This window comes from Phaseolus vulgaris, chromosome 9 (assembly GCF_051622355.1).
Source record: "Phaseolus vulgaris cultivar YP4 chromosome 9, ASM5162235v1, whole genome shotgun sequence".
Lineage (NCBI taxonomy): Eukaryota > Viridiplantae > Streptophyta > Magnoliopsida > Fabales > Fabaceae > Phaseolus > Phaseolus vulgaris.
The window spans coordinates 37,092,951-37,120,492 of record NC_143506.1 but is presented as its reverse complement, the minus strand read 5'-3'; the positions used below and the strand labels follow the sequence as shown (position 1 = coordinate 37,120,492).

Below are 27,542 nucleotides of genomic sequence, written 5' to 3'. Positions count from 1 at the left end.
TTATTTCATGATTTTCTTGTAGTGAAAATATAATAAATATTTATTTTTAAAATTGTTTTACTAAATAGGCTCATTCTTTCAATATATTACTTTGCTTTAAACATAATGAATACTTAATTTAAAGGCACATAGAAAAGAAGGAGTGGTTAATTGAAAAGTAAGAACATCATGAGAAATCTATTTAGTATTTTTTTTTTATGTAACGTTGTAGGAAGTGTCTAGAGTAAATGTTGGAACTATTAAGTGTAAGATTTGTAAAATATGTTGATCTCAGGTGTCATTTTGAATAATTTCATCTCTTTCATATTAACTATAAGTAGAACCTGGTATGGAAAGGGTTATGCATTGGAGTAATTTGGGGTATCTGGGATCATAAAAATAGAGTCTTTCTTAAATAAGGGAAGGTGAATGTAGAAGAAGTTTTTTACTTGGCCCAGCTAAAGACATGGACTTGGTTGTGCTCTAAAATATGTCTTTTTAATTTTTTTTATATTATGATTGAGTGTTAAATCCTTACACATCTATGTCAACCTTTAGGTAATTTAAATTGGTTTTGATGGTCCAAGTTAATTGGGACAAAATGTTTGAATGTGTGTTTGTTGATATGCTATGCCATGTCTTTGACTTGTACTACATGAGCTTTATTTTGTGTGTTGATGGTTGGGAAAGGACCAAATAGAGGTTATGCAGGGACAAAGTAAACATTGCACAATTTTGCTCACTATCAACAACAATACACAACTTAGCGATATATTATTTTTTAGGGTTAAAACAGTTGTTATTTAGCTATTGGGCAAAGAGAAGGTTTTTTTGTTGGATATTGATAGCTTGAACTGAAGTCGTTTGGGCTATATTTGTGTAAAGTTTTCTGGTTCGATTTTGTGTAATCTTGACAATTGTGGTCATGACAATCTATAATTGTAAAGTTGGGGTGGAGGGGGGTGATGAATAGAGGGGTTGTGTGATGGTTGATAGGCCATATTTTGATGGTATTATGGTTTTTTGGGATTATGCATATACATAACTTATTTAATTGTAATACGATTAGGTCCTACCTCATATGCTCCCTATTTATGTATGACAAGACTGTAATCCCATGAACTCATTTAAATTTAAGACAATAAAATCAAACAAAACCTATCTCATACATTTAAAAAAAACTATTGGTCTAAAACCTTAACTCCAATGAAATTAAAATAACATAAAAAAAAATATGTTTTGGGGGAAATTTGTATAAAATATGACTTATCAAAGACTTTCATCTTATTTATTATAAGCACTTTTTATTTACACTTGAACATCAAATAAGTAAAGTTAGGTCCATTGCTTAACTAATTCTACAATCAAACATACATAACAATTATACAAAAAAATTCTTTCAACTTCTCATCACTTGATATTTTATATTGATTTTAGTATATTTGGTTTTTTATTTATTCACATTTATTGATGTTTATTTCTTATATATTAATATTGTTGTGTAATTTTTTTATTTATTTTCTCATTTACATGTACATTTATATATATATAACTATATAAAATATTTTTATACAAAAATAGTGAAGAAAACGTCTCAAATAAATAAATAAAAATTGGTGCGGGATGGAAGAATTTCTGAAGGTTAAATGACTTCAAAGAAGACAGTAAAATTGTTTTTGAAGCAGAAATTAACATACCAAACAAATGAAATTTGAGTTATTCGGCTTTTAGGATGAGTTCTTTTTTACATAACTATTTATTGTTACTTACTTATCTCAAAATTTGTTTTAGTTTGTTGATACCTGAACAATTTATTTATTTATTTATGTATATTATTTGTGTTCATGTATTATTTATATTAATTTTAGTATGTTTAGTTTTTATTTATTTATTAGCATATCTAATGTTTATATCTTATATATTAATATTTTTTTGTATTTTTTATTTAATTTATTATTTACATTTACACGTTTATATATTTAATTATGTAAATTATATTTTTATAGAAAATATTGAAAGAAAATGTGTCAAATAAATCAACAAAACTTGGAACGGGATGAAAGAATTTTTGTATGTTAAATGATTTCAAAGAAGCTAATAATTTTTTTTAAGTAGAAGTTAACCTACCAAATAATGAAATTTGAGTTATTCGTCTTTTAGGATAATTTTCTTTTACATAATTGTTTATTGTTAGTTATTTTCCTCAAAATTTGTATCAGTTTGTTGATACTTGTATTACAGTAAATGGAGATGAATATTACTTGTCTGATGTGATGCTTTAATGTAGCGTACGTAATCGCACGTAATCGTAATGAAGAAAGAGAGGTTTTGATGAACCCTAATTGTAGAGAAAAATAAATATAAAAGAAACTTTTATTCACTTGTATATTAGAGAGTAAAATACATGGTGTATATATAAGAAAAAGATTAAGACCTAGCTAAAACAGAAAAGGAAAGTTAGGTCAAACAAACAAAGCCCAATAATTTAAAATAGAAAATTAAATATATTAACACCCCCTTCAAGCTGGGGAGTAGATATTTGTCAGGCTCAACTTGAATTTGATAGTAGAGAATTGTGCGAAAGCAAGGGGCTTGCTGAATATGTCAGCAACTTGCATTGCAGAAGTAATGGGCAGTAGTTTGAGGAGACCAGAGTTAAGTTTTTCACGAACTAGGTGGCAATCAATTTCGATGTGCTTGGTTCGTTCATGAAAAACTTGATTGGAAGCTATTTGAAAGGCAGATTTGTTGTCACATTACAGGGTTGCAGGCTGGGACAGAGGAAGATGTAAATCCTGAAGGAGGTAAGACAACCATTGTAACTCACATGTGGTGGTGGCAAGGGCTCTATACTCGGCTTCAGAGGAGCTGCTTCTTTGATTTCCATGATATTAGGGAGTCTCCTAAGTAGATGGAATATCCAGTGACAGATTTGCATGTGGTAGAACATGTTGCCAGAGTCACTAAAACCACAGAGGTGAAGTGAACTAGTGTGAGAAAATATAGTCCTTCACCAGGGGTGCCCTTGAGGTAACGCAAAAGACGTGAGACAGCTTGTTGATGATGAATTGTGGGTGCAGATATGAATTGGCTTAAATTGTGGACAGCGAAGGCGATGTCTGGTCGCGTGTTGGTTAAGTAAATTAGACGTCCAAGGAGTCTTCTGTATTGGGAAGTGGCATCAACATCGAGAGGTGAGCCTTGGTCGGGAGAGAGACGAGAGGTGTGAGTCATAGGAGTGGCCACAGGTGCAGAGTCAAGCATGCCAGTTTCTTGAAGGAGATCAAGAGTATACTTGCGTTGACTTAAATGAAGACCAGTATTGTTGCGATCAATTTCCAGTCCCAAAAAGTAAGTGAGATTACCTAAATTTTTTATCTTGAAGTGATGGTGAAGGGATGCAGTAATTGTATTGATTTTCTCTGTGTCATCACCAGTTAAGACCAAGTCATCAACATAAACAAGAATAACAGTGAGTTTATCATTATTATATTTAAGAAAAAGAGAGTGATCAACAACAGAAATAGAGTAATTATTTGATAAAAGAAAAGTAGAAAGTTTGGCGTACCATTGGCGACCAGCTTGACGAAGGCCATACAAAGACCGTTGAAGCTTGCAAACATGCTGGGGAGAAGGAAGAGAGAGGCCAGGTGGGGGGGTCATGTATACCTCTTCATGGAGATCACCATGAAGAAATGCATTATTGACATCAAGTTGTTTTAAAATCCAATTTTTGGTAGTGGCAATAGCAAGGAGAAGGCGGAGGGTAGTGAGTTTAGCAACAGGTGCAAAAGTGTATAAGAAATCAAGTCCTTCAAGTTGGGTGAACCCTTTGGCAACAACTCTAGCTTTGTGGCGCTCAACAGTGCCATCAGAATGGTATTTGATTTTATATACCCATTTACAACCAATAGTTTTCTTTCCTGAAGGGAGAGGGTTAAGTTGCCAAGTATTGTTAGCAGAAGAGCTTGAAGCTCATCTTGCATGGCAGATTGCCAAGAAGCATGTTTGGAGGCTTCGTTATATGTCTGAGGTTCAGGATGAGAATTGATAGAGGAAATAACATTTCTAAAATTGGAAGATAAGGAATTGTAAGACAAGTAATTATGAATAGGATATCTACTACTTACAGTATTGGTTGTAGTGTGGAAATCTGCAAGATAGGCAGGTTGTCAGTGAGGACGAGCTGATCTTCTTGGAAATTGGGGTGAGATGCTTCCTGGAGATGCAGGCGGTGATAATTCTGATGGAGGTGCAATGTTGGATGTAGGAGCAGAGGCACTATTTGTTGGAAGATCATAGGATAATGAGGCTGGTGGAGGGACAATATTGGGTGCAGAAGTAGAGGCACATGGCTCGACAGGAGGTGCAGTATCATAAAAAAAATCAAAAGCAGAATTATATGCATTAGAAATAGGGAGAGATAAAGTGTTAGGGTCCTTAGGCAAGCCACTGTCCAATTTATATGGAAAGTGGTTTTCATGAAAGATTACATGTCTTGATATCTCTATGCTATGAAACTTTAAATTTAAGATAATATAACCTTCTGTATTTTGCGGGAAGCCAAGAAAAATACCTTTGATAGATCTATCATCTAATTTTTTCCTATGTGCAATAATGGTACTAGAATAACATAGACAACCAAACTCTTTTAGAAAGGAAATGTCATATGGTTTTCCAAACAACTTTTCATGAGGAGTGATGTTATTAAGTAATGGAGTAGGAATAACATTTATTAAGAAAACAACATGATTTACAGCAAATTCCCAAAAAATAGGAGGAAAATTTGCTTGAAAAAGTAAAGTCCGGGTTACATTTAGTATGTGTTAATGTTTAGGTTCTACAATGCCATTTTTGTTGTGGTGTTTCAACACAAGATTTTTGATGTATAATTCCCTTTGAAGCATAAAAATTTGACATAGCAAACTCAACACCATTGTCAGTACGAATCATTTTGATATTAGTTTTGAAATGATTTTGAACGAAAACAGTGAAGTTAATGATGTGCTGACGCACTTCAGATTTGTTATGCAGCAAAATAACCCAAGTATAACGCGAGTAATCATCAACAATAGTCAAGAAATAACGAAAACCTTGCATAGAAATTATGGAACATGGTCTCCAAATATCAAAGTGTACAAGATCAAAAATAGCAGAGGTAACAATATTACTTAAAGTGAAAGGAAGTTTTCTCTGTTTTGCACGACTACAAGTGTCACATACATGATGAGTATCAACAGTAATAAAAGAGTATTGTTTGCTTAAGACATGTAATCTTTCATGTGAAGGGTGTCCTAGTCCATAATGCCATAGTGTTTTGTCTATGATATTATAATTAATAAAAGGAGCAAAACAATGCGGTTTAGAATGACTAGAAGCAGGCAAGGTAGTGACAAGGTACAAGCCAGCAGTGGCTTTAACTGTATCAATCCTCTCTTGGGTGAGATTGTCTTGTATAATGCAGTGGGTTGAAGTGAAAGTTAAAGTGCATTTAAGTTGGTGTGTGAGTTTAGAAACAGATATTAAATTTAATTGAAAATGAGGCACGTATAACACATCAGACAAATAAAACTTATCAGAAAAACGTACTAAACCAGAATATGTGGCATAAACAGTTTGGCCATTTGGAAGACTAATTAAGACATGTTTAATTTTAGTATAAGTAGTAAAAACGTTCAAATTGTGACAAACATGATCAGTGGCACCAGAATCAATAATCCAAGATTCTTTTATAGAAGATAGTGAAGAGAGAAACTTACCTGTTGAAGAATGCTCAGTATTGGGGATTTCATCCGTAGAGATGGTGCCGACTTGATTAATTTGAGTGTGAGGGGCAGGATCCTCAAGGTTTTGCTTACGCAAAATGTTGGTAAGGAATTGTCACTGTTTTGATGTAAGTTGAATCCCCTTTACATCCTGTTCTTTAGAAAAAAGCTCAGAAAAAGTGTCAGTAGTAATCCTATTATTGGCTTGGGATGTCAAATTGGTGAATTTGTAGCCAGGAGGGAACCCATGCTTTTTATAACAGGTGTCGACAGTGTGGCCAAGAAGATTACAAAAAGTGCAGACTTTTCTAGTAAAAGAAAACTTTGAGGTTTTAACATTGCTAGAAGGAAAACCCACTTTGCAAAAACAAACAGTCTCAGTATGACCATATTTACCACAAAAATTTGCATGTAATAGTGTGACTACTATTAAGACTATGAAGACTAGGGTTTTCATTAAACATTGCCTAAAAGATTTTTAAAACCAATCAAGATTTTGAAAGAGAACAGAAAAAAAATAACCAAGAACAGCAAAGAGGGAAATAAAAATCAGAGAGAAGCGCAGCAGAATTCTTCATTCGAAGAGCTCTGATACCATATTATGGAGATGAATATTCCTTGTCTGATGTGATGTTTTAATGTAGCGTACGTAATCGCACGTAATCGTAATGAAGAAAGAGAGGTTTTGATGAACCCTAATTGTAGAGAAAAATAAATATAAATTTTTTTTTTATTCACTTGTATATTAGAGAGTAAAATACATGGTGTATATATAAGAAAAAGATTAAGACCTAGCTGAAACAGAAAAAGAAAATTTGGCCAAACAAACAAAGCCCAATAATTTAAAATAGAAAATTAAATATATTAACAACTTGAACAATTTATTACGGTGAAGTATTTATGTTCATGCATTGTTTATATTAATTTTAATTAATTTTAATATATTTAATTTTTTATTTATTTGTATATACTGATTTTATTTCTTATACATTAATATTTACTTTATAATTTATTTATTTATTTATTAATATATTAATAATACATCTTTTCCTTCCCTATGCACAGGTTAAAAACCTAGTATTTATTTAAAAAAGTGTTAGGTAGTATGTGAGATATACCTCATATTGTATTGGTCATAAAATTATATCTTTGGTTTACTAAAAATTTAAAATCAGTGTGATACTTTAGCCATTATATTTGTACCCTATATTTGTTCTTGCATAAGTATGTTTAGACAAAGATTATAATGGAATGATTAACATAATCAATGCCAACCTAATAGTCACAATAACAAAAAACCACAGTTGGCACATGTTGGATTTTGTAATGATCCTCTCCTCCTTTTTCAAGTTTGGTTCTGAATGCTGCAAACATTGATTCGATCTCCAAATGCTGAAGAGTGGTAAGAAATCTGAGCCCATCTGGAACCTCCTCAAGCTTGGTGCAATTTTCAATCTTGAGTTCTCTGAGACAAGGCATGGCTCCTTTATCCAACTTCCACTCCTCAAGATTGGACAAATCATGGATAACCAGAGACTTGAGCTGAGCAAAGCCTAGGCTGGAACAATGTAGTTGCTTTCCTATGAATGAATCTGGTTGCAGCTCAAGCAACCTTAAATTGGGAAGCTTTTCTAATGTTGGCATTGGATCTACAACAAGTCCAGAACCCATCAACTTTAGCTTCTGAAGCTTGGAAGAAAGTTGGTGGGGTTCAGGAAAATTCTTTATAGGCCCTTCTATGTGCAGTTTGTAAAGATTGGGACATCCTAATGCAACATGGACAATTGATGTATCTTCATAACTAACAAAAAACAATGACTCTAGGTGACTGAATTGCACATTAGGATACCTAAAGATACCTCCAAAGTTAGGATCATCTATCACTAATTTTCTCAAATTGGTTAATTTCATGAGATCTTTTACATGACACTTTTCTGCAGGGAAGTTAATCAGGGTCTGCAAGTTTTTGAGGTTGCCCAGTTGCCACCTTTCAATGCTATAACCACAACACTCTGGTAGATATAAATGTCTCATTTTTTGCATGTTACCTATGACATTTGGTATTTGCACAGTTGAATTCCCTGTTAGAAGATCCAGGGTCATCAAGCATTTTAAATTACCTATTGATGTGGGCAACTCATCAATTTTTGTATTTCTTAGACTGAGAAACCTTAGATGGATCAAGTAGCCAATTTCTTTTGGCAACTTCCCTCCCAGACCCTGTATGCCTTCCAAGTTCAAGACTCTGAGTAACCTACATTTTTTGAAAAATGACTTCATCAATCCCCATTCTTTTAGCCTAGCTGTCTTTTCATGGAAGCAAAGAAGAGACCTTAAATGGTGGTGGCTTTTCAGGTGTGAAGGGAAGAACCTATCAACATCTTGATCCAAACACAAGGCAATCCTGCGAACTTTTCCCACTGACCTTGCTCTTGATGTCCCTCTAGTTTCATCTACATTCCGGGAATTGATCTCCAAAAGAAAGTTTTCCTGATATGCCTTCTCTACACAAAGTTCCCTCATGAGGTTGTGCATTTGGCAAGTTCTAATTCTCCCTGATGAACTCTTTTCAACTACCTGAATCATGCACCTCTCCACTAGCTCAGTCAAGTAACGTTGTGCCACATCCTCAAGAGCTTCTTCACCTTCTCCTTCATTGTGAGCCAAAGATATAATACCCTCTGCCACCCATATTCTAATTAGTTTCTTTGTTGGTATCTCTAAGTTTTCAGGGAAATGAGCCAAGTGTAGGAAGCATGGCTTCAGCTGGTATGGTAATTCGTAATAGCTCAATGCCAACACCTCTCCTAAGCGTTGTTCTTGGCCGTTTGCTTTCCTCAAATATGTGTTGATGTTCTTGTACACAATGTCCCATTCATAGAATGTAGGCTTTGATGCTAGCAGTCCTCCAAGAACAATGATGGCCAATGGTAAACCTCCACATCTTCCAACCATTTCCCTTCCCAACTTCTCCTTCTCTCTGTAGTCTGTGCCAAAAAAGAACAGAAAATTGTAACATGAATTGAATAGTTCCAACTTGGAGGAATTGTTAAACCTCTTACATGAATTATACAAGGGTTTGTATTTCATTTCCATGTGAAAATCCTATATTTTGTTCTTTGGTAGATAATCGAAGGTCACAAAAATAATTGCAATGATCAAGTACTCTAGTCATCTCATGTATGTTAGCTAACAAACATGTGAAGTAAATGACATGGTTGAACTTTCAGCCAGAGAAAAAAAGAGCATATAAGTTTGTTGAACTTGTAGCAATACACAGAAACTGAAAAATCTATTCATTTAGGGGAAGTGAAGAACAGATAATAGTCAAGGCAGATACAACTAGAAAACAATTGAAATTCTAAAGTTTATATGGCAGAAAGTTAACCATATTCTAAAATTCAATGATGACTAGTGAAATTTTGCTTTATGAATTTCAACTTATGACTTCCCCCTTTCTGCAGCATGGAAAGAAAATTTCTAGAGGTCATAAACAGGGTTGGATAACTAATTTTTCCTAGTTAAAAAATTGAAATTATGCACAATAAAAATCTCTCAATTCTCTTTTCATATCTTTTGTTTTGAGGGCTTTTATGAACTAACACTATGGATAGAATTAAATTTTCACTCTGCATCCTCATCAATTACCAGAAAGAATGTCAAGTTCTAAGCTCTAAAAGATTTAGACTGGCAAGTTAATCAATGTGGTAAACAACTGCATTGTGAATAATGTTGATAATTGGGAGTGCATTATAGGAAGAGGATAACACAAATCTACATACCTGGATCAACAATTTTTGGAAATGCCTTCTTTTGGAACAACTCCCAGCTATCAACTTCATTCAAACATTTTGGTGTGTGAAGATAACAACTAGGATCCATCTGGAATGCAACATCAATGTTTCGAGAAGTTAGCAATATTTTGCTACCAACTTCTGATAGTCCTTGAGGGAAAGCCGGCTTCAGTTTGTTCCATGTGTCTGCATTCCAAATATCATCAAGGACCACTAAGCAACATTTCTCCACTTGAACTTGGTAAAGCATCCTTGCAAGCTCCTCGTCTCTCATATTCTCAATTTCCTGTCTTTGCTCTTGGGAAGGAGAGATCAGCCTAAACAAAATTCCTATCCAAACATCCCTTGCTTGGCAATGCTGTGATATGTAAGCCCAAGCCAAGCTATCAAACTTGTTCCTCACATCAACACTATGGTAAACCTTCTTTGCCAATGTTGTCTTCCCCAATCCCCCCATCCCACAAATGGCTATTACTCTATACCTTTTGCTGGGGTCGACCAAACATGACTCCAAAATCTTGACATCATCGTCAACACCAATGATGTCCTCTTCAATGACATGTGAATAAGACCTCCTCAAAGTTTGTCTCTCATACATAGAATTTGAGGCCTCTCCTTGTTGTATGCCATAGGTTTTAAGACTCCTTGTGAGACTAGAAATCCTAGCTATGACATTTTTAACATGAGATCCCACCATGTGGATTTCTATAAATCGGTTGATGATTGAAGCATACCTTGTGATGAGATTTGACAGACCTGGCAAATTTCTTCTTGAGGCCTCTCTGAAGGCGTATGACTCAATGACATCATCAGAATCATAAGCAGCTTCTCTGATTTCTGAAATCCAACTCCTTAGGCTTTCATTTTCATCTTGCCTTCTATCTGCATCTTGCAAGTAAGACCGCATCAGCCTCAATTCAGTTTGCAGCAGCAACACTTGGTCTTCAACCCCATAAAGGAACACTGCTTCTTGAATGAGCAAATCACCAAGACTTTGCACTATGAAGTTCACTATAGCCTGAGCCATCATTCAAGGTTGCTCTTCTTTCCCCAAACAAAAAGCTTTTCCTGATTAATCAAAACCCTTTTGCTAACTCTCAAACTTGTACACTGCTACTGCTGTATATTTCACAAAGAGAAGAGAACAATCAAGGCAACCACTAGAGGGTTGACTTTGGCAATGACTTGTTGCAGTAACTGACCAAAACATTTGGCCAGAAATTATGCATTATTAGGGTTATACCATTGGCATCCAAAACATGCAATAAATTTTGCCTTCCCAATTCTATCCATCACCACTTTAAAGTATTAAGCTGAAGCCATAAGTTGTCAATTTGGACTGAAAAGTTGTTTGATTTTTCAACAAGAAGGTGCAGAAAATGTAGATGCACCTTCCCCGAAATAAATTGGAAATAGAACTAATATATATATATATATGTGTGTGTGTGGTGTGAACACTGTTTTTTTGTCAGCATGTGAACACTCTGTGTGTCAACAAATCATTGATTCAAAATTGAACTAAACTCAATCTAATTAATAAAATATTATAAATAAAAAAATCGTAATTAAAAGAGAAGATATCACTAAAAATAATAGTAATAAATAACTTGGTGTTAGACTTTTTTATTTACTGAAAAGTTTAAGGTTATATATACAGAAAGATTGGTAATCAAAGTATGATGTAATTTTAGAGAAATTAGATAAATAAATAATGTGAGTATTACTATATTATATTAAAAGTATTGTTTTTTTTTTAATTTCCACTCTTGTCACTATTTGTCTTGAAAAGAAGTATTGATGGGTTAACTGAAAAAAATATTTATAAATTATTCTTATCACAATGTCTAAAGGATGTGATATTTTTAAGTATATCAAAATAAATCATGTCTCACTACTTGATGGTGTAATATTGTTATCAACCAATAGAAAGATAACACAAAAATTCTAACCTTATTGTCCTCTTTTCAGTTTTTCTTGCATTCTTGTACAATAACAACTTCAATTATTTGTGCATTAAATATAATGTTATAAAATGATACCATAAGAAGATTCTTATACAAATGTTACACGTTTGTTTCTCTTTGGTAAGCCTTAGATTTTGGATAATGGGACTAGTGATCATATCACTTTTGACTCAACAATTCTAACTTAAATAGAATCTTCCAATACATATTATTAATCTACCTACCAAATCTTCTCTACATATAATTCAGTTCAAATATCCTAAGATAAAGTTGCATGAGTTCGTTCATTTCACTTATGTTTATCAAATCATAACTACTACAAACTTATTTAGCTTTTTTTGTTTCCTACCTTCCTTGTTTAGAAAACTTGCATACAAGGAGATAGACTCATTCATACTAATTTATATATATAAACAATATACTAATTTATATCGAATGTCTTCTTTGAATAAATAAGTTTTTCAAACTTGTCTATTCCATTTTTGTCTCATTATAAATTAGTTTATAAATTATTATCTTTAAATAATATATATTCTTGCGAAAGTTAAGATGAACTTTACAAAATCCTAAATGTACTATTTTATGTGTTGATATGTTTTTTTTTTAGTGTGATGTTTTTATCTTATGTCGAGAAATTCTCTTTCTAGAACTTGAATAATGAGTGAGATATATGTAATTATACTTAGGTTAAATGAGATAGGTAATAAATGAATAATGTTATTCAAAATACTTTAATGGACTCTTGTATAGACCCCTTGTTATTCATTTAAGATAATCTTAATTTTTAATTTTTAATTTCTTGATTACTTATCTAATTATGTACTTAACATAAGGTTAGAAGAATTGAATTATCACATGCAAGTGACAAACATTTATCTTAAGTGATTAAACATTGACCCTCCAAACTCTCATAGATAGAGATAAGCAATGAAGAGTTCTAAAAAAAGTAAATTTTTCATTTCTTTGGTTGATATCATGTTCTTTCTTTGTATAATGACCCTTATAATATTGTACAAAATTAAAATAGTTAAAGGTAAATCTAATTTTTTTTCTTGAAATCCAGTTGAATTTATTGGCAACATATATATTTATAAGATAATGTTTTACTTGAATATATATTTTATTTTTTAAAATCAAAATTAAGAGTGTCCAATTATTTTAGATATAATATTTTTTTTAGTTTTAATATTTAAAAAAATAGTTAAAAATAATATTGTGTCAAAATATAAATTATATATTGTAAATTTATAATATAATTTACATATTGAAATATTAATTTATTAGATTTTTAACTATAAATATACTATACATTAAATGATTTATTATAAATTTTAGTTATTTAAAACAAATATTTACCATGTGGATTGCTCCACATCTAAATTACTAGTTATGTGATATCCAGAGAGCGTAGAAAATCTCCAATTACATAAATTATTATGTAAATCCTTTTAAATAAAGATGGAAAAAAGTTTATAAAAATCAAACATGTAAATAGAAAGATAATTTAAAATAATAATTTTTTTACATATGTGACGTACCGAAGAAACAAATATTAAAATATCTTCCTAAGAAAAGTTGAGGATTCTAACTTAGAAAATTACGCCCTTGAAACTAAGAAAATAACAACTCTAGTTTTTGGAAGTTTAAAATTAACAATAAAAACTCACATCTAGGTAGAATATTTTATTATACTTCTATAAATAAAAAAATTAACCCAACACAAATCTTATTTAATATTATAATTTAAAATATATTTATGTTTAAATTTGACCATTATTTCCAATAAATATGATCGAAAGTAATTTTTAAAATATATTTTTATTTCATGAAATAGTAAAAAACATGAGATAAATTAACTTGCAAGATTGAAGATAAACATAAAATGAATAAAGAATCAAAGATCAGGTGTAGAAGAAACCTTGGACTGTTGGCTTGTTTTGAGCTTAGATTAGATTAGAGAAGACGTAATCAAACGAACTACCTTTCTGAATAATCCATAGTCAATTCTAAAATCTCCCTTTCAACAACAACACCCAACTTTTTTACTCTCTTCAATTCAAGTGCAAGCAAAAGCTGAATCTTTCATCCTTCCACCACCGTCTCAACCCTCTTCTTCTTTCCCTGATCCAACAACACAGATTGTAACAATGTACGTGGATCACGCTTTCTCGATTTCGGACGAGGATATCATGATGGGAACCTCGTACACCGTCAACAACAAACCCCCCATCAAGGAGATCGCCCTTGCCGTCTCCCTCCTCGTCTGTGGCCTCCTCGGCATCATCATCGGTTCCCTCATGGCCTACAACCATGTCGGCGGCGACACTGCTCACGGTAACAAAAAATAAGTGATTTTAAGGGAAAAAAAATGTCAATTTTGAAATTAGGGATCACTAATTGCAACTGGGTAGCTGGGAAATTGAAGATATCTGCTAAAGTTATAAACTTTTTGGCAGTATTTTGAAAAGGGAATGGTTTTTGTTTTTTAATTTTTGTTGATTTTGGGTTTTGTTTGAATGTTTTATAGGGGTCTTCTTTGCAATACTTGGAGTAATCTTGTTCATACCGGGTTCCTACTACACGAGGATTGCGTATTATGCTTACAAGGGATACAAAGGGTTCTCTTTCTCTAACATACCCCCCGTGTAGCTCTACTAGCTAGATATGTCTCATAGGTTCAACTAGCCTCCTCATGTACAGATATTCCCTGGTTGTGCTCTATAATCTTTCTTTCTTGTGTTTTTTTTTCCTTTGCTGACAAATGATGAGTGTTCAGATTGTACTTTTGTAGTTGCTCTATATCATATACTGCCACTTTATATGGTTGAAATTGTTTTCTTTAGTGTAAATTTTCCTACTATTAAATCTCTTTTTGCCTTCCATTGGTGAATACGGGTATACTGATTTTATGTATGATTATATTACTAGAATTAGTAGTAGAAGCACGATTTGAGGGTTTGTTTACTGTTTTCTGCGCTAACTTGGTAGTTACCGCCACATCAACTGGTCTGGAAGTGAACTGAGTTATGGGAATTTCCTATCATCACCTGCTTCTTTTTCTTTTCTACTACTTTGTATTCTTTGTAATGGGTTCTTAAGGCATCTTCTGCCCTTTGATACTAGGGTAGAGGTTCAGTTAATGGATGTGGCAACCTATAATGCATATGCTTCTTTATCATTCATCAATGTATGATTGATACGTCTTTTATAGCGGCCTAACTGATAGATTCTGTTACAATTCAGACAAGGTTGTGCTTGGCAACTAGTTTGAGACCTTGGCAGAATATTGGATTTAATTACTTACATTGCAGATAGCAATGATTGATATTAGGTGCTTATATGAAGCTCAAGTTGCCATTGAGTCTAACTTCATTGTTGTTTTCATATTCTTTATGAATATTGTTAAACAAGATCATCATCAGCTATGAAAAAACAGATATTGTGGGGGCTGGGGTGTATTTGCATTTTTGGCTTGATGTTGAGAGAAAAACATTTACAATCCTTTCCTTTTTCAGAGTTTTCCATCTTGGATCATTCCTTTGTTTATGATTTATTGTGGCACCAATCTCTCCGTCATGTACGTCATATTTGCCCCGGGCAAATCTGCTACTAAAAGAACTAACTAGCAAACAGATGGTTAAGTGCCTCTTTGATCTAGAATTTGGTAGAATTGATTCTGAATCATGAGATGTGATCAAGATGTGTTCTTGAATCAATTTGAACTACATTTAGAACATATGCTTTTTAATGGGAACTGTGAAAACTGATTTTCTAACTAACAAAAAGAGGATCCAATCCAAGACTTGTAATTCCCTGTATATACATAATTGTATTGTAGTTGTAGCCATATTAGTTTTTCATAGCTAAAGGGTATTATTACTAAGGAAATGATTAGCCTTTCTGTATTAAATTTGGGATTTGAAATACCAAAGGAGTTTAGGCAATCTGTTGAATTTCATTATAGCTGTTGCCCTTTGGACAGAACCTTAGAATTTTAGCATCTCAATTATTGCTTATTTGATCTATATAGAAAGGGTGACGATGATATCAAAGTACCAGAATTGATACTTACCTTAGTGGGTGCATCACAGCTATGCGATTATGCTTTGATTTTGTGTGCTGTGCAAGTGACATAGGAATGTCTGAGACCATTAGACTAGGATACTTTGAAGTTTGTAGAAAGCAATTGAATGTGGTATTGAACTTTTGTTATGGCAGTGGTAAGTTATTTTTCTTAAAACTATTTACAACAGAAGTGGAAAACTCTGTCATTGTGGTTGTGTTTTGTTCAGCTATGGTGGAGTACTTTCAATTCTTCTGCACAGATTCAGCTTTTCACATTATCAATATACTAGTGCCAGTTTCACATAGCATGAATCTCAGAGACCCTTGATGATTGAAAGAAAAATAAAATAAAGGGTGCATGAGATTGTAACTCCTTTTTTCTGTTTAAAGAAAATTTTAATTCTTATAATTTGTATTAGTTTAGGTGTTGGATTTAATATGTTTTCTCCTTTACCTATTATTGCATTAATGTTTATAGGTTTCCTTGTTCAGTCTTTGGTCCTAGCATTTCTCTAGTTATTTATAAGAGTATTTTCTTTTCTTTTTTTTGGTTAAATATGAATTTAGTACTTGTAATTTATTTTTAAAATTTATAAAATATATTTTATTTATTTATTTATTTTAAAATGGATATTTAAAGATTAAAATTAGTGATATCAAACTTGGTAAAGATAACAAAATATTTTATAATAATTAAAACCAAATTTATATTTTAAAAGGGCTACAAATAATTATTTCAAGTTTTGTAAAATGAAAAATAAACAAAAATTATAGGGACTAGAATTTAAATATATCTATTTTATAGAAACTAATAGAATATTTAAATGTTTTTTGATGATAGTTAATGTGTTAATGTAAATAGCATTGACTTTTTCTGAAGAATTGGTTCTTACTATTTAGGTTTAATTACTCATTTTTGTTTTCATAATTACACAATTTTTTTTCTTTTTTAGTCTATAAATTAGTCTGTGATGTCATTTGATGCAAAGTGTTTCCTTTTGACTAAATACTTTGAACACATTGAATTCATTTAAAGGAAATTAAACAAAAATATTTTGTTTAAACTAGCCATATGTTATTAATCCATTGGATTCAGATATGTTTCATCAACACTAAAATCTTTTGGCAGTTTCTTCCTCCACCCCCACAATATTCTGTAAAAAGATAAAACTGTCCCTATTATATTTTAAAATTCTAAAATGCACTTAAATGCAAACTATTTTTTTCTTCATCCTTTGCCTCTCAGCAGCGCTGTTCATCCTCTTTCTCAGCAGCACCGTGGGAGAAGGGTGATTTCTCTTCAAGGTAATTAAATTCTTTGTTTTTTAGATTTGCAGTTCTGTTTTTTCTTTGGATTGATTTTCGTTTTCGTAGTTCATACATATCATTTTGGACCATACAATTCGATAGTTTAAAGAAATAGAGAATTCATATTTATTTTTTTGCATTTTGGATTATAGAATCCAGAAAAATTTTGAATGGATTCTTCGATAAAATTTTGGATCTACCAATCCGTAAATCCAAATATGCATTTCGAATTCAAAATTTCATAATTAAAAAAAAAAACATTTTTGAATCCACCAATCCATAACAGAAATATGCATTATGGATTCAGATATCCATAATTAAAAAAAGCATTTCGGATCCACCAATCTATAACATAAATATGCATTATGGATTCAGAAATTCATAATTCAAAAAAAACATTCTGGATCCACCAATTCATAACAGAAATTAGGCTTCTGGATTCAACAATAAAAAAATCAACAATTTATGCAAAAAATTTCTTCCAAAACACTCCCTCATCCGAAAAAATGATTCAATTTTGGACTGATGAATTCGTAGCACACCCCCAGATCCCAATTTTCAGTAACCACAAAAATGCCATAACCACAATGCTTTTAAAAAAATCCTTAAATCTTACCTCTGAAAGTTAAACAAGACTCTCCACCTTGCTCTGCACAGCTAAAATAACTCTCCACCTGGGTGTCGTTTTTCAAATAAAAGGGCAAGACTAGTTGGGGGATTTACAAAATTGTGGGGGTGCAAGAAGAAAAACATAGGGTACAGGAAGAAGAAGCCGAAATCCTTAGAATACTGTTAGATAAAATGGGTATTTCTTCCTGCAAGTCTATATTTTTCTTTCTACACCCTAATATTTTTTTGAAATATCCAAATTACCCTTGATCGTTTTGGATAATTTTGAAATAAAGGTGTTTCATAAGTAAAATTATTTCTGAAATAGGAAATCTGAATGAAAAATAAATTATTCTGCAATATCAATCTGAAATTCATAAAATATGTTCTGAAGACTAATTTAGAAGTCATTTTAAAATGGATAAAATAGTCTTTTTCAGAAATAATGCGGGTGTAGGGAGAAAACGGTTGGAATGCTTAAAGAAACATCCAGATAAAGTACTTACAAAAATAAAATAAAATGGTGAAAAATTGAATTCCATTTCAGTATATCTTGAAGAAAAAAACTAATAAAATTTATTTGAATTAGTTTTTCAGTTTTCTATTAGAAATGTTAAGAAACAATTTTAATAAGCATTTTTATTTATTGTATTTGCATTATTTTAATTACACATTATGACGTTTTTTTTTCAATTTACAGTTTATAAAAAAATATTTCAGGAGAAATTATAATGTTTGTTATGTAAAAAGTACAATTATTAAATGTATTGTGACTAATATTAAAAAGTATTGTTTTAAGCAATCATGACATGTATTATAACTAAACATTATGGAAATAAATATTTTTATATGCAATTTTTGTAAGGGTTAGCTCATCTGACAAAAAAATTAAAATATAATTAAACAATCATTTTAGATTGATTAACGGAGGTAGAAAAAGTAATTTTATGCCTTTAAATTTTAATGTATATTTATCATTAAAAAATGGGCGAAAATGTTTTATATTTTAATATTGAATATTTTAAATTACTTTTAAAAGCAAATATTGAATGATTGTATATTTTAATAATACATCTTTTCCTAATTTTTTGTTTTTGATATTTATTTTATTTTATGACAATGGATACGTAAAATAATTTGTCTCAAATATATTTGCAAAACATATTTAAATTTTAAATGTAATCTCATAGTAATGTTTGATGTAGTGAGAAAGCTTAAGAAAATAATTGTTATAATTTTCTTCACTCGTTTCTTTTTCTTTATTTTCTTGTTTGGACTTCAACTCTTAGTATATGTAAAAAGTTTTTCGATATTTAAGTATGTATCTCATGGACCATCTTACTATAAGATCTAGATTAAGATGTGTCTCATAATTAATGTTTATATTATCTAATTTTTCAATTTAATTGTTGTTAATATATGTTTTTAATTAATATGTTCATCCCATATCGTTCGGTCGATATCGAATACCATACATTCTAATACTATCTGAGTTTTAGTAGTACATGAATATAAAAAAATATAGTTATGAGAACAAAAATCTTGCAAAGTTTATTAATTTGATTCTTGGAAAAAATATAGTTAGAAGAAAAAACCTCACCACATATTAAGAAAAGGAAAAGTAAACATCAGCAAAAAATGGTGGATAGTTCACATTACATAAACATCATGGTGTTTAAAACATTTAATTATAAGTATAGAAATGTCCAAAATAGGATGAAAGAGTCAATTTTAAATTTGCTTAAAAAAATAATTTTAACAAAGGATATAATTATAATAAGAAATTAATATTTTAACCATTATTTTGAATAAAATAAATAAGTTTTATTTATTTACTTATTAATGGGATGAGAGTAGTAACATAGTAATCTTACATAATTGTAATTTGTAAGTGTTTCTAATTTTTTTATATAAATTTTTTATGTTCGGCATAAATATTTCTAATTATACATCAAGTAAATTATTCTAATTTATTTTTAGCATAATTATATATATTTTAAATTTTTAGTGTTGTTTTGTTTTGTAAAAAATATTATTTAAAAAATGTTTATGAATACATGTGGATATACAGGTGAATTTTCATAAAATTTATAGATACCAGCTTAAAAAGTTTAACCTTGTTTTTATCTGTTACTTTTTTTTTATTCACTCATTATTTTATCTCTTTATATTTTTTTCTTCTACCAAACACACCATTAAAGAGAAAATATTTAGTATTATGAGGAGATATATATAATTAATTAAAAAGATGCTTAAATTTTTAAAATGTGTAATTAAGATTATTTCCAATACTATTTCCAATCGATTGTGTAAATGAAAATTTATAAATTAAAAAAAATGTTTTTTACTGAACAAAAAAGTCATTCTTAAACAATAAAACACATTTGCTTTTAATTAACCAAACTTGATTTTCAATGTAAAACCTACAAAATATAATCACATTTAATATTCTTAAAATTTATTTTAAAATACTGATCTTTACCGAAATTAAGTTTTCACTCTTTTTTTTAAATGATTTTTCTAACATTATTTTTTAAAACCCAACCCAAGTGAGAAACCCATTTCAAGTTGCGTTTTTGTTTGGATTTGGATGTTAACATCGTACGGTCCAGAGTCGCTGCTAACATGTGTAATCAATGGTGAGGCTTCCTCGTATTCTCAAAACAAAACCAAAAACAAAAAACATTGAAAAGTTAAAGTCTGAAGTCTTCTTCTCCGACACTCTCTCACTCCATCTAATCATGGCTGCATCATATGCAAGACTTACGGTAGCAGCGTTGGTGCTGATAGCTTTGGCACCAACCTTTCTTCAATCTTCAGCTTCATCTGTGGGTAAATTCGTTGACGAAACCATCAATTCCCACAAGATCGTCATTTTCTCCAAGACATATTGCCCGTGCGTATACACACCCTCTCTCTCGCTTTGTTCTTGTTTGATTCGTTGATTTTATTCCGTTTAATGTAATGGGAACGCAATGGAGTTTCCAATTCCAAATCTTTTCTTTCTGGGTGGCGGTGTTGGATCTGATTATGTGGGAATTGTCTTTGAGTGTTCTGGATTTGTTAAAAAGAATTTTCAATTTGATTTGTTTTACAAAGAAACGATAGAAAAGTCGAGATCTGAACTGCTGTGACAATGCTGGCATGTGATTTGAAAAAGGGGCTGCTTTCTGGAACATTATCTGTGAATTGTGGTATGCAATGTTGTTTTTAGGCACTTAGTATGTGCAAATGTTTGTGGTATCGTGTAAGCTTCACTGTCTTCCGTGTTTGGATATATGTTAAAAAATGGGATCGTGTCTTATTGTTTTTGTATTGCCTGTGTTTTCAAGAGTACTGCACACATGATAATTGGAAACTTCTCCATAAACATTTATAAGAAAATAAAATAAAAAGATAAAGTGAAAACACTACTACATCAGATACTGTATGAGTTTTGGGATTGACATGTGTTCAGACCTCAAGTAGGAAGTGTATATGTGCTTCATAGCTAAAAGTTCTCTTTACGCCCGCATTCCTCTGTGCTTTAAGCTGATGAGCCATGTACAATGTGTATGCTCATAAACTTTGTGGATTACTATTCAGTGTTTCTGGACATTGCACAAAACTTTGTTGCTCCACCATCGAAAAAGAAAAGAAAATGCCTATTAAAGGAAGTTTGGGGTATTCATTGACCTCTTGTTTTTATTGATTTATTTGTAATTGCTTAGGTACTGTATAAGAGCAAAAGCTTTGTTCAAAGAGTTGAACCAGGTTCCACATGTTGTTGAGCTTGATGAGAGAGGTATTCTGAAAACTTCTGCTTACTTTTTGTCTTTTTAGTATATATTAATATTTTTACTGGAATTGGTATGGTTCTAGTTCTGATGAAATGAATCAAATGGAAGCTTTATAATTGGAATTTTTGTTAATCGGGGATGGGTTAGCATCCCAGTTCTTGGACTGAAAGCTCTGAGGGGTTAAAAATTAAAGCAGCATAAGTTGTGTCGAAAACAGTTTCCTTCTTTCAGGAATTGCATAGTGTAGAGAGGGAGAGCAAGCTGAAGAAATAGTTTACACTGAAACTTGTTTTGATAAAATGTTAATTCTGTGTCACTATGTTAAGGATTCATTGGCTCATTTCTGTTACTGAGATAGTGAGACTTCTTTCTCGCAGAGGATGGTTCAAAGATTCAGGAGGTATTGGTTAATATTGTTGGGAAGCGTACTGTGCCACAAGTTTTCGTTAATGGACAACACCTTGGAGGCTCAGATGGTAAGTTTTTTCATAGCAAGAACGAAAACTAGCCTTTTCCATGTTCACACAAAATATAATTCTCCTAGAAATTACCTCAAATGTTCCTTCAAAATCTCATTGTTGATTGTTCAATTTGCAGATACCGCTGCATCTTACGAGAGTGGACATTTGCATAAACTTCTAGGAATTAAGGCAGAGGGTCATGATGATCTGTGAATCAGGTTGTTAATTAGGTGAAACTTTGTCTCGTAGCTGCAATAGTATTGAATTTTTTTTGCATATAAAGGCACAGTGATATTACATTTTGGCACAGCTAAGTTTTCATTTATATATGTGATGGATAGTTTTTCAGTTATCACTGGAATGCTTCATCTTCTCTCCTTTAGTTTTCTTTCTCTGTTCTTCCCAATTTGTGTGATCCAAATGGAACCTAAGTCCATGACCTATGCAACAACCCTTCATTCATACAATAGGATTCTTTTTTGAACTTGACTACAACACATCTAACCTACTTTTATGCATACATCATATCGGGTTCTAGTTGGAACAATTTCTTCATCATGGTAACGTTGATTAAGGATGTTAGGCTGTGAAAATTTATATTTTTAAGTATTTCATCATATTACTCTGTTGAAATTCCTTGTTGATAATCACTTAGTCGGAGTTCTTCAACATGTTTTTGTTTCTTTAATTCCACCAACACTTTGATTGTGTGACTCGGTCATCATCACTTCCAATGATGGTCGTGAATCGCCTTCATAAAATTAAGGTTACCAAAAGACCTCATTGTTTGAAAGTTCTGCATCAAACAAAACCCGAAATCGAAATTTCGATGTAGACATAACCTTTCTTGCAATCGTGTTCACATGTGGCAAGGAGAATATATCTAGAGAGTTTGTGGAAACGTGATAAACTCTATTTAACGGGGTCTCCCTATGGATTGATTAGGATACATAACCTTGTTTTTTTCAAAGCTCACAGAGGTAATGTTTTTGTTGGTGGAATTCGGGTGCTTGGAGGAACCTTGGTGGTCAGAGTGAGAGGAACTTGCTCTTGGATTGTTAATTGCTTCTCTTAGCTTTGCTTTTCAGTAGTGACCCTCTTTGAGTTTCTTCATTTCTTCTTGAGCATCTTCTTCTTGGTTGGCTTTTCTAGATCTTCTTCTTGTAATGTTTCTGGTTTGTCGGATAGGCGATGAGGATTCTGACACTTGTATAAGGGTTGAGACACCTCTGAAGTGTCCCTTTTTAATTTAATTTATTCTTTGTTGATAAAATAAATAAATCTATTAGAACAAGGTTAACCTTCTCGACCCTCAATCTTTTATTGTCAAAGTTTTGACCCATGCATGATTTTTGCAAAACACCACAAAAATATGATCAATACATATAATATATGTAAAAACTTAAGAAAAGTTACATTCCCAACCCTCGAACTTACCTGCTTGATCCTTGGGACGAAGTCTTTTCTGGTTGAAATTCTCAATACAAGATTTGAAATTTTTAAGATTTTTGTCGATAAAGAGTAAACTGAGGAGTATGATTTGAGTGGAAAAAAAGTTTTAGTTACATCGGTATTTGGACATTTGACTTCAAAATTATGTTTTTGAAGGTTTTGAAAAAGGTGGTATAAATTGAATAAATACCACTGTATTAAGCACCATTAAGGGGATTCCATCTAATCTTAAGACCGTGTTTCAAATGAGAAAATTAATGATATCATCGGTAAGAGGAACTAGTTGGAGATGTTGACTATTCAGATGGAGTTAGTTCTTTACATAGTTAAGAGTTATCAACATTTGACACTCGAAGTTTATGAAAAAAGACAATGAAATCCTTAAAAAAAAAATCTGTATACAAAGTTTAAATGCTCGTCATTGTCCTCATCATTGATGGATGTTTTTTTTTTTGTTGTATACTTCATCACTGATCGAAAAATTAAATTGGTCTTATAGATAAGTCATGGGCAACTGCACCCTGACAAATTTCTCTCTGCACCCATCCTTTTCAGAAAAAAAACTGTTTTATTCCATTTAAAAATGATTTCTGGATTATTTTTTCTGAAATGTTTTCGGAACATATTTTCTGGAATATATTTTTGAATTCCAAATTAATTTTTCTGGAATTTTTTGGAATATACTTTTCGATTTAACACTCCATTTCAGAAACTTCTTAAACTATTAAAGGTAATTAGAGTATTTAAAAAAATATAGGGGTGCAGGAAGAAAATGTAAGAATATATGAAGAAACATCCAAAGAATTAATGGGACTTGGGTGTCAAGTACTTAGGTGTACTTGGGAATGGTAATGGGAGGAAATTTATACTCAGTTTCTAAAAAGTGTTTGTTTTCACCCTACCTTCAACAACGATGTTTGTTTGGATTTGAAGGTTGACATCTTTTAAAAGTTGTGTTTTCACCATACCTTTTAAAAATAATCGTGATTGTTTGGATATAGGAAAAAAATAATAGAAAGTGAAAGGAAATAGAAAGAAAGTTTGTGTATAGGTAAATATTTTTTTAATCAATAATATTATAATTTTTCTTTTGTTATTAAAATCAACTGAAATAAAATATGACATATATATATATATATATATATATATATATATATATATCTTGGAAAAAACATAGAAGAATGTAAATGCTTTTTTTTAATGTTATTTCAATTAATTCAACAATATTTAATACTACATCAAAATGATTTTAGACAACAAATTGATCAAATCATTAAAATCATTCTCTAAGCTTCATACTGAGTATGATGAATGTAGTCAACACATGCGTCTCTCGGACTGACCGATAGCTCAACTTCAATTACGCTCAATCAAAGTTCGCAAAGCTAATTCACGATTAGGAGCTAGGTAATTTAGCCCTAAACACGGTCCAATCCCTTAACCTGGCCCAATAAGAAAAATCCATCATAGGTAATATAAATAGCACATATTCCAAGAAACAGATACGTCATTATTTACAGTACTCTGACAATCGAGTGTCGAACCATTTTGCTGACTTGAGTGTTTGAGTGCCTTCTACAGGTACCCCCCATTCGGGAATCACTAGAGGACTGAGAGACGAGGCTAGGAAGGACATGTAAGGAACAACCAAGGGAATTGAAGAGCAGTACAACCGACCAATAGGAAGGAATGAGGCGAATCCTCTCTATAGTTCTACAAACCCCAACCCCGTTCAAGAATAATTGGCGCTCACCGTGGGATCGAGAGAAAATTGAGTTTTGGACGCTAGTAGATGGTATCAACTCGAAGCATGACAAGTGAGAGGATGCCTGATGATTTTTTACGGCAAGTGCATCGCGTTTGTCAAAAGTAATAATTGTCCCTAAGGACGGATATCGATCCCACAAGGAACAGTGAATTATCGAGTACAATAATCGCTAAATATAACGAGTTTTGAATTAATTGTGTTGGCACTGATGAATAAGAAAACAAACAAAGAATTAGTTGTTTCAATTGGAAAAATAAGGATTAGTTTCATCTCTCTCACTCTCAAGTATTTTGATTAGCATGTCAATATTAAGTTCTTTGATTGAAATTGATGCCCGTATAAAAATCATTTATATCGATTCCTCGCATATAAAATCCTTAAGAATGTCCCCTAACTATCGATCCCTCGCATAATTATAAGAAAAACTTAGAACGAAGCTCAGACGTTTAATAGCAATTAACATTTCAAGTCTATTCCTAGCACTCAAATATGTTAAGTATTGTTGTTTAGGTCCGAACCCTAAAAATACCTCCCGGTCAGATTTAAGATTCTCAATTTGTCACGGAAAATTAAAAGTAAAACAACAATACCAATAATCAATCAAGAACTGAATATTAATATATAAAATATCACCTCAATACATAAGAGTTTGAGCAGATTACTCATAATCCCAAAGGGTAGAATTAGCCACGCATACTTCTAGCACCTTCCATTCTCCCAATTGGTTACAATTCACTCTATGGTGTTTTCCTCTCAATCTGACACACTAAGGTTGAGCCTCCAGCCCTCTATTTATCCTAGTTTTCTAGGGTTAGGTTGTTTCCTATGTCGCGCTAATGGGCTAAATGATAAAACATAAAAAAGGCTCAATCTTTCTTTGCATCTTTTTCCATTCTGGGACCTTCTATCTTTATCTTTTTAGCTCAAATCATTCATCTTTAATCCAAATCTCCAATCTTCCTTAGAAATCTGCAATTAACACCAAATTTGAGAATAAAATACTCTTATTCAAATAAAGATCATAAAAAATGTAAAAAGGTATAAATTAGGGATTATTTTATATGTAAATTAGCAATAAATCCTCATAAGTGCCTATATTTTAATATGAAATATTACTGAAATTAGACACTTATCAATGCCTGAAGCTGACCAGGCCACGTTGTTGTTGTCTCTGCAAAGAGAGATGGCTAAGCTAAGAAGAAGGAATAAAGAAGTGAGTAGGAAGAACGAAAAAGAGATTCAGGCTCTCCGGAGAGACAACGAAGACATGAAGAGGAAGCTGATCGAGGGGGGACCGTCCATCGTGCCGACTAATCTCGTCGGTAAGTCGGTCACTTCCCCCCAACCCGAAAGCAGTTGAAGAGATTAAGGACAAGGCCCCACTCAGGAGATGGATGGCGAGTTCTGTCCTAACAAGTTGGTTCGCACGACCGGTACAGGGGATTTTGTGTGCCAACACCCGTTTACTGATTCTATCATCGAAGTTCCGCTGCAGACAAGTGGAAAGGCTTCAACATGGACTGCTATAATGGCACAACCGATCCATACAAGCATATGGATGCGTACACCAAGCACATGAGCTTGTACACCGTTGACGATGCGGTCATGTGCCGAGTGTTCCTGATGTGAGTTGATTTAATTTATGGTGACATTTTTACTTAAGGTGGGATTTTAGCAATTAAAGGTGATGACCTAAGGAAGATTCCTACTGAACACGAACTTAACCAAGTGGTTAAGTAAGTGTGAATGTTCACTTAACAGAGGCAAAGATGAAAAATAAGATATAGTAAGGATGAGATGCAATTTGTGAAATTGAAATGGGTACAAGGTAAACATCAATGGTGGTCATGGCTTCCCAAATGATGCACCATACTCATGATTATGAGTGAAACCCAAGAGCAACAAAGAAGAGAAACTAAGAGACAAACACATAAAATGGATTGGAGAAATGGAAGAAAAATGGAATAAGAAAACTTATGATGGTGGGTGAGAAATGTCACACCACTTGGTGGGTGATGTGCTCCAAGATGAGTGTGTTGGCCGCCACTTGGGAGCTTCCCAAATCACTCAAGATAAGACCTCAAATCTAAGAGGACATAAGCCTCACTAAGAGCTCACACAATTTGTACAAAGTTTCTTTACTTCATTCAATTTTAGCTTATCAAATACAATGGGTAGGCCTCCTATTTATAGGTGAAGGAGCCTTAGGATTTGACTAAGTCAAACTCGCATCCTAGGCTTGTCCTTCTAGAAACTAAGTCAAATTGTCTTCCTAAAGGGTTTGGAACAAACTAAAATGATACATGCACCCCTTATTATGCCAAAGACACCTTATTCTAACCTATCTTTATTATTTAGACCCCTAAAGTGAGCCCAAATTATTTACAACTTCTTTTATTCTTTAAGAAGACCAGTAAGAAGAACATTAGATGCTCTGGTTTGTGTCAATTTCTTCCTCTTGTGAGGTATGCTAAATCCATGGCAAGGTCTTCACTTGATTGTTGAGATGACTTCTCATAGTGTGCATCCTTGGTCATCTCTTTGTGGGCTTGGTTTGCATCAGTTCCCCCACATCACTGAAGGGAGCGGCTCTAAGCT

General features: G+C 32.3%; 3 protein-coding genes across 3 annotated transcripts; 2 read left to right on the top strand and 1 right to left on the bottom strand.

The window, feature by feature from the left end:
- Positions 1-6,873: 6,873 nt before the first annotated feature.
- LOC137821851 (putative disease resistance protein At1g50180) lies at positions 6,874-10,941 on the bottom strand. The gene is made up of 2 exons (XM_068626628.2): positions 9,527-10,941; positions 6,874-8,731 (listed from the first exon to the last, which is right to left on the bottom strand). The coding sequence occupies exons 1-2, from the start codon at positions 10,566-10,568 to the stop codon at positions 7,020-7,022; spliced, it is 2,754 nt and encodes a 917-aa protein (XP_068482729.2). The 5' UTR covers positions 10,569-10,941; the 3' UTR covers positions 6,874-7,019.
- A 2,565-nt stretch (positions 10,942-13,506) lies between these two features.
- On the top strand, positions 13,507-14,367 carry LOC137821617 (uncharacterized). Its single transcript, XM_068626298.2, has 2 exons — positions 13,507-13,836; positions 14,030-14,367. The coding sequence occupies exons 1-2, from the start codon at positions 13,650-13,652 to the stop codon at positions 14,149-14,151; spliced, it is 309 nt and encodes a 102-aa protein (XP_068482399.1). The 5' UTR covers positions 13,507-13,649; the 3' UTR covers positions 14,152-14,367.
- Positions 14,368-20,143: 5,776 nt separating this feature from the next.
- Positions 20,144-22,076, top strand: LOC137821913 (Glutaredoxin family protein). Its single transcript, XM_068626714.1, has 4 exons — positions 20,144-20,380; positions 21,195-21,268; positions 21,641-21,739; positions 21,861-22,076. The coding sequence occupies exons 1-4, from the start codon at positions 20,226-20,228 to the stop codon at positions 21,935-21,937; spliced, it is 405 nt and encodes a 134-aa protein (XP_068482815.1). The 5' UTR covers positions 20,144-20,225; the 3' UTR covers positions 21,938-22,076.
- The last annotated feature ends 5,466 nt before the right edge of the window (positions 22,077-27,542 follow it).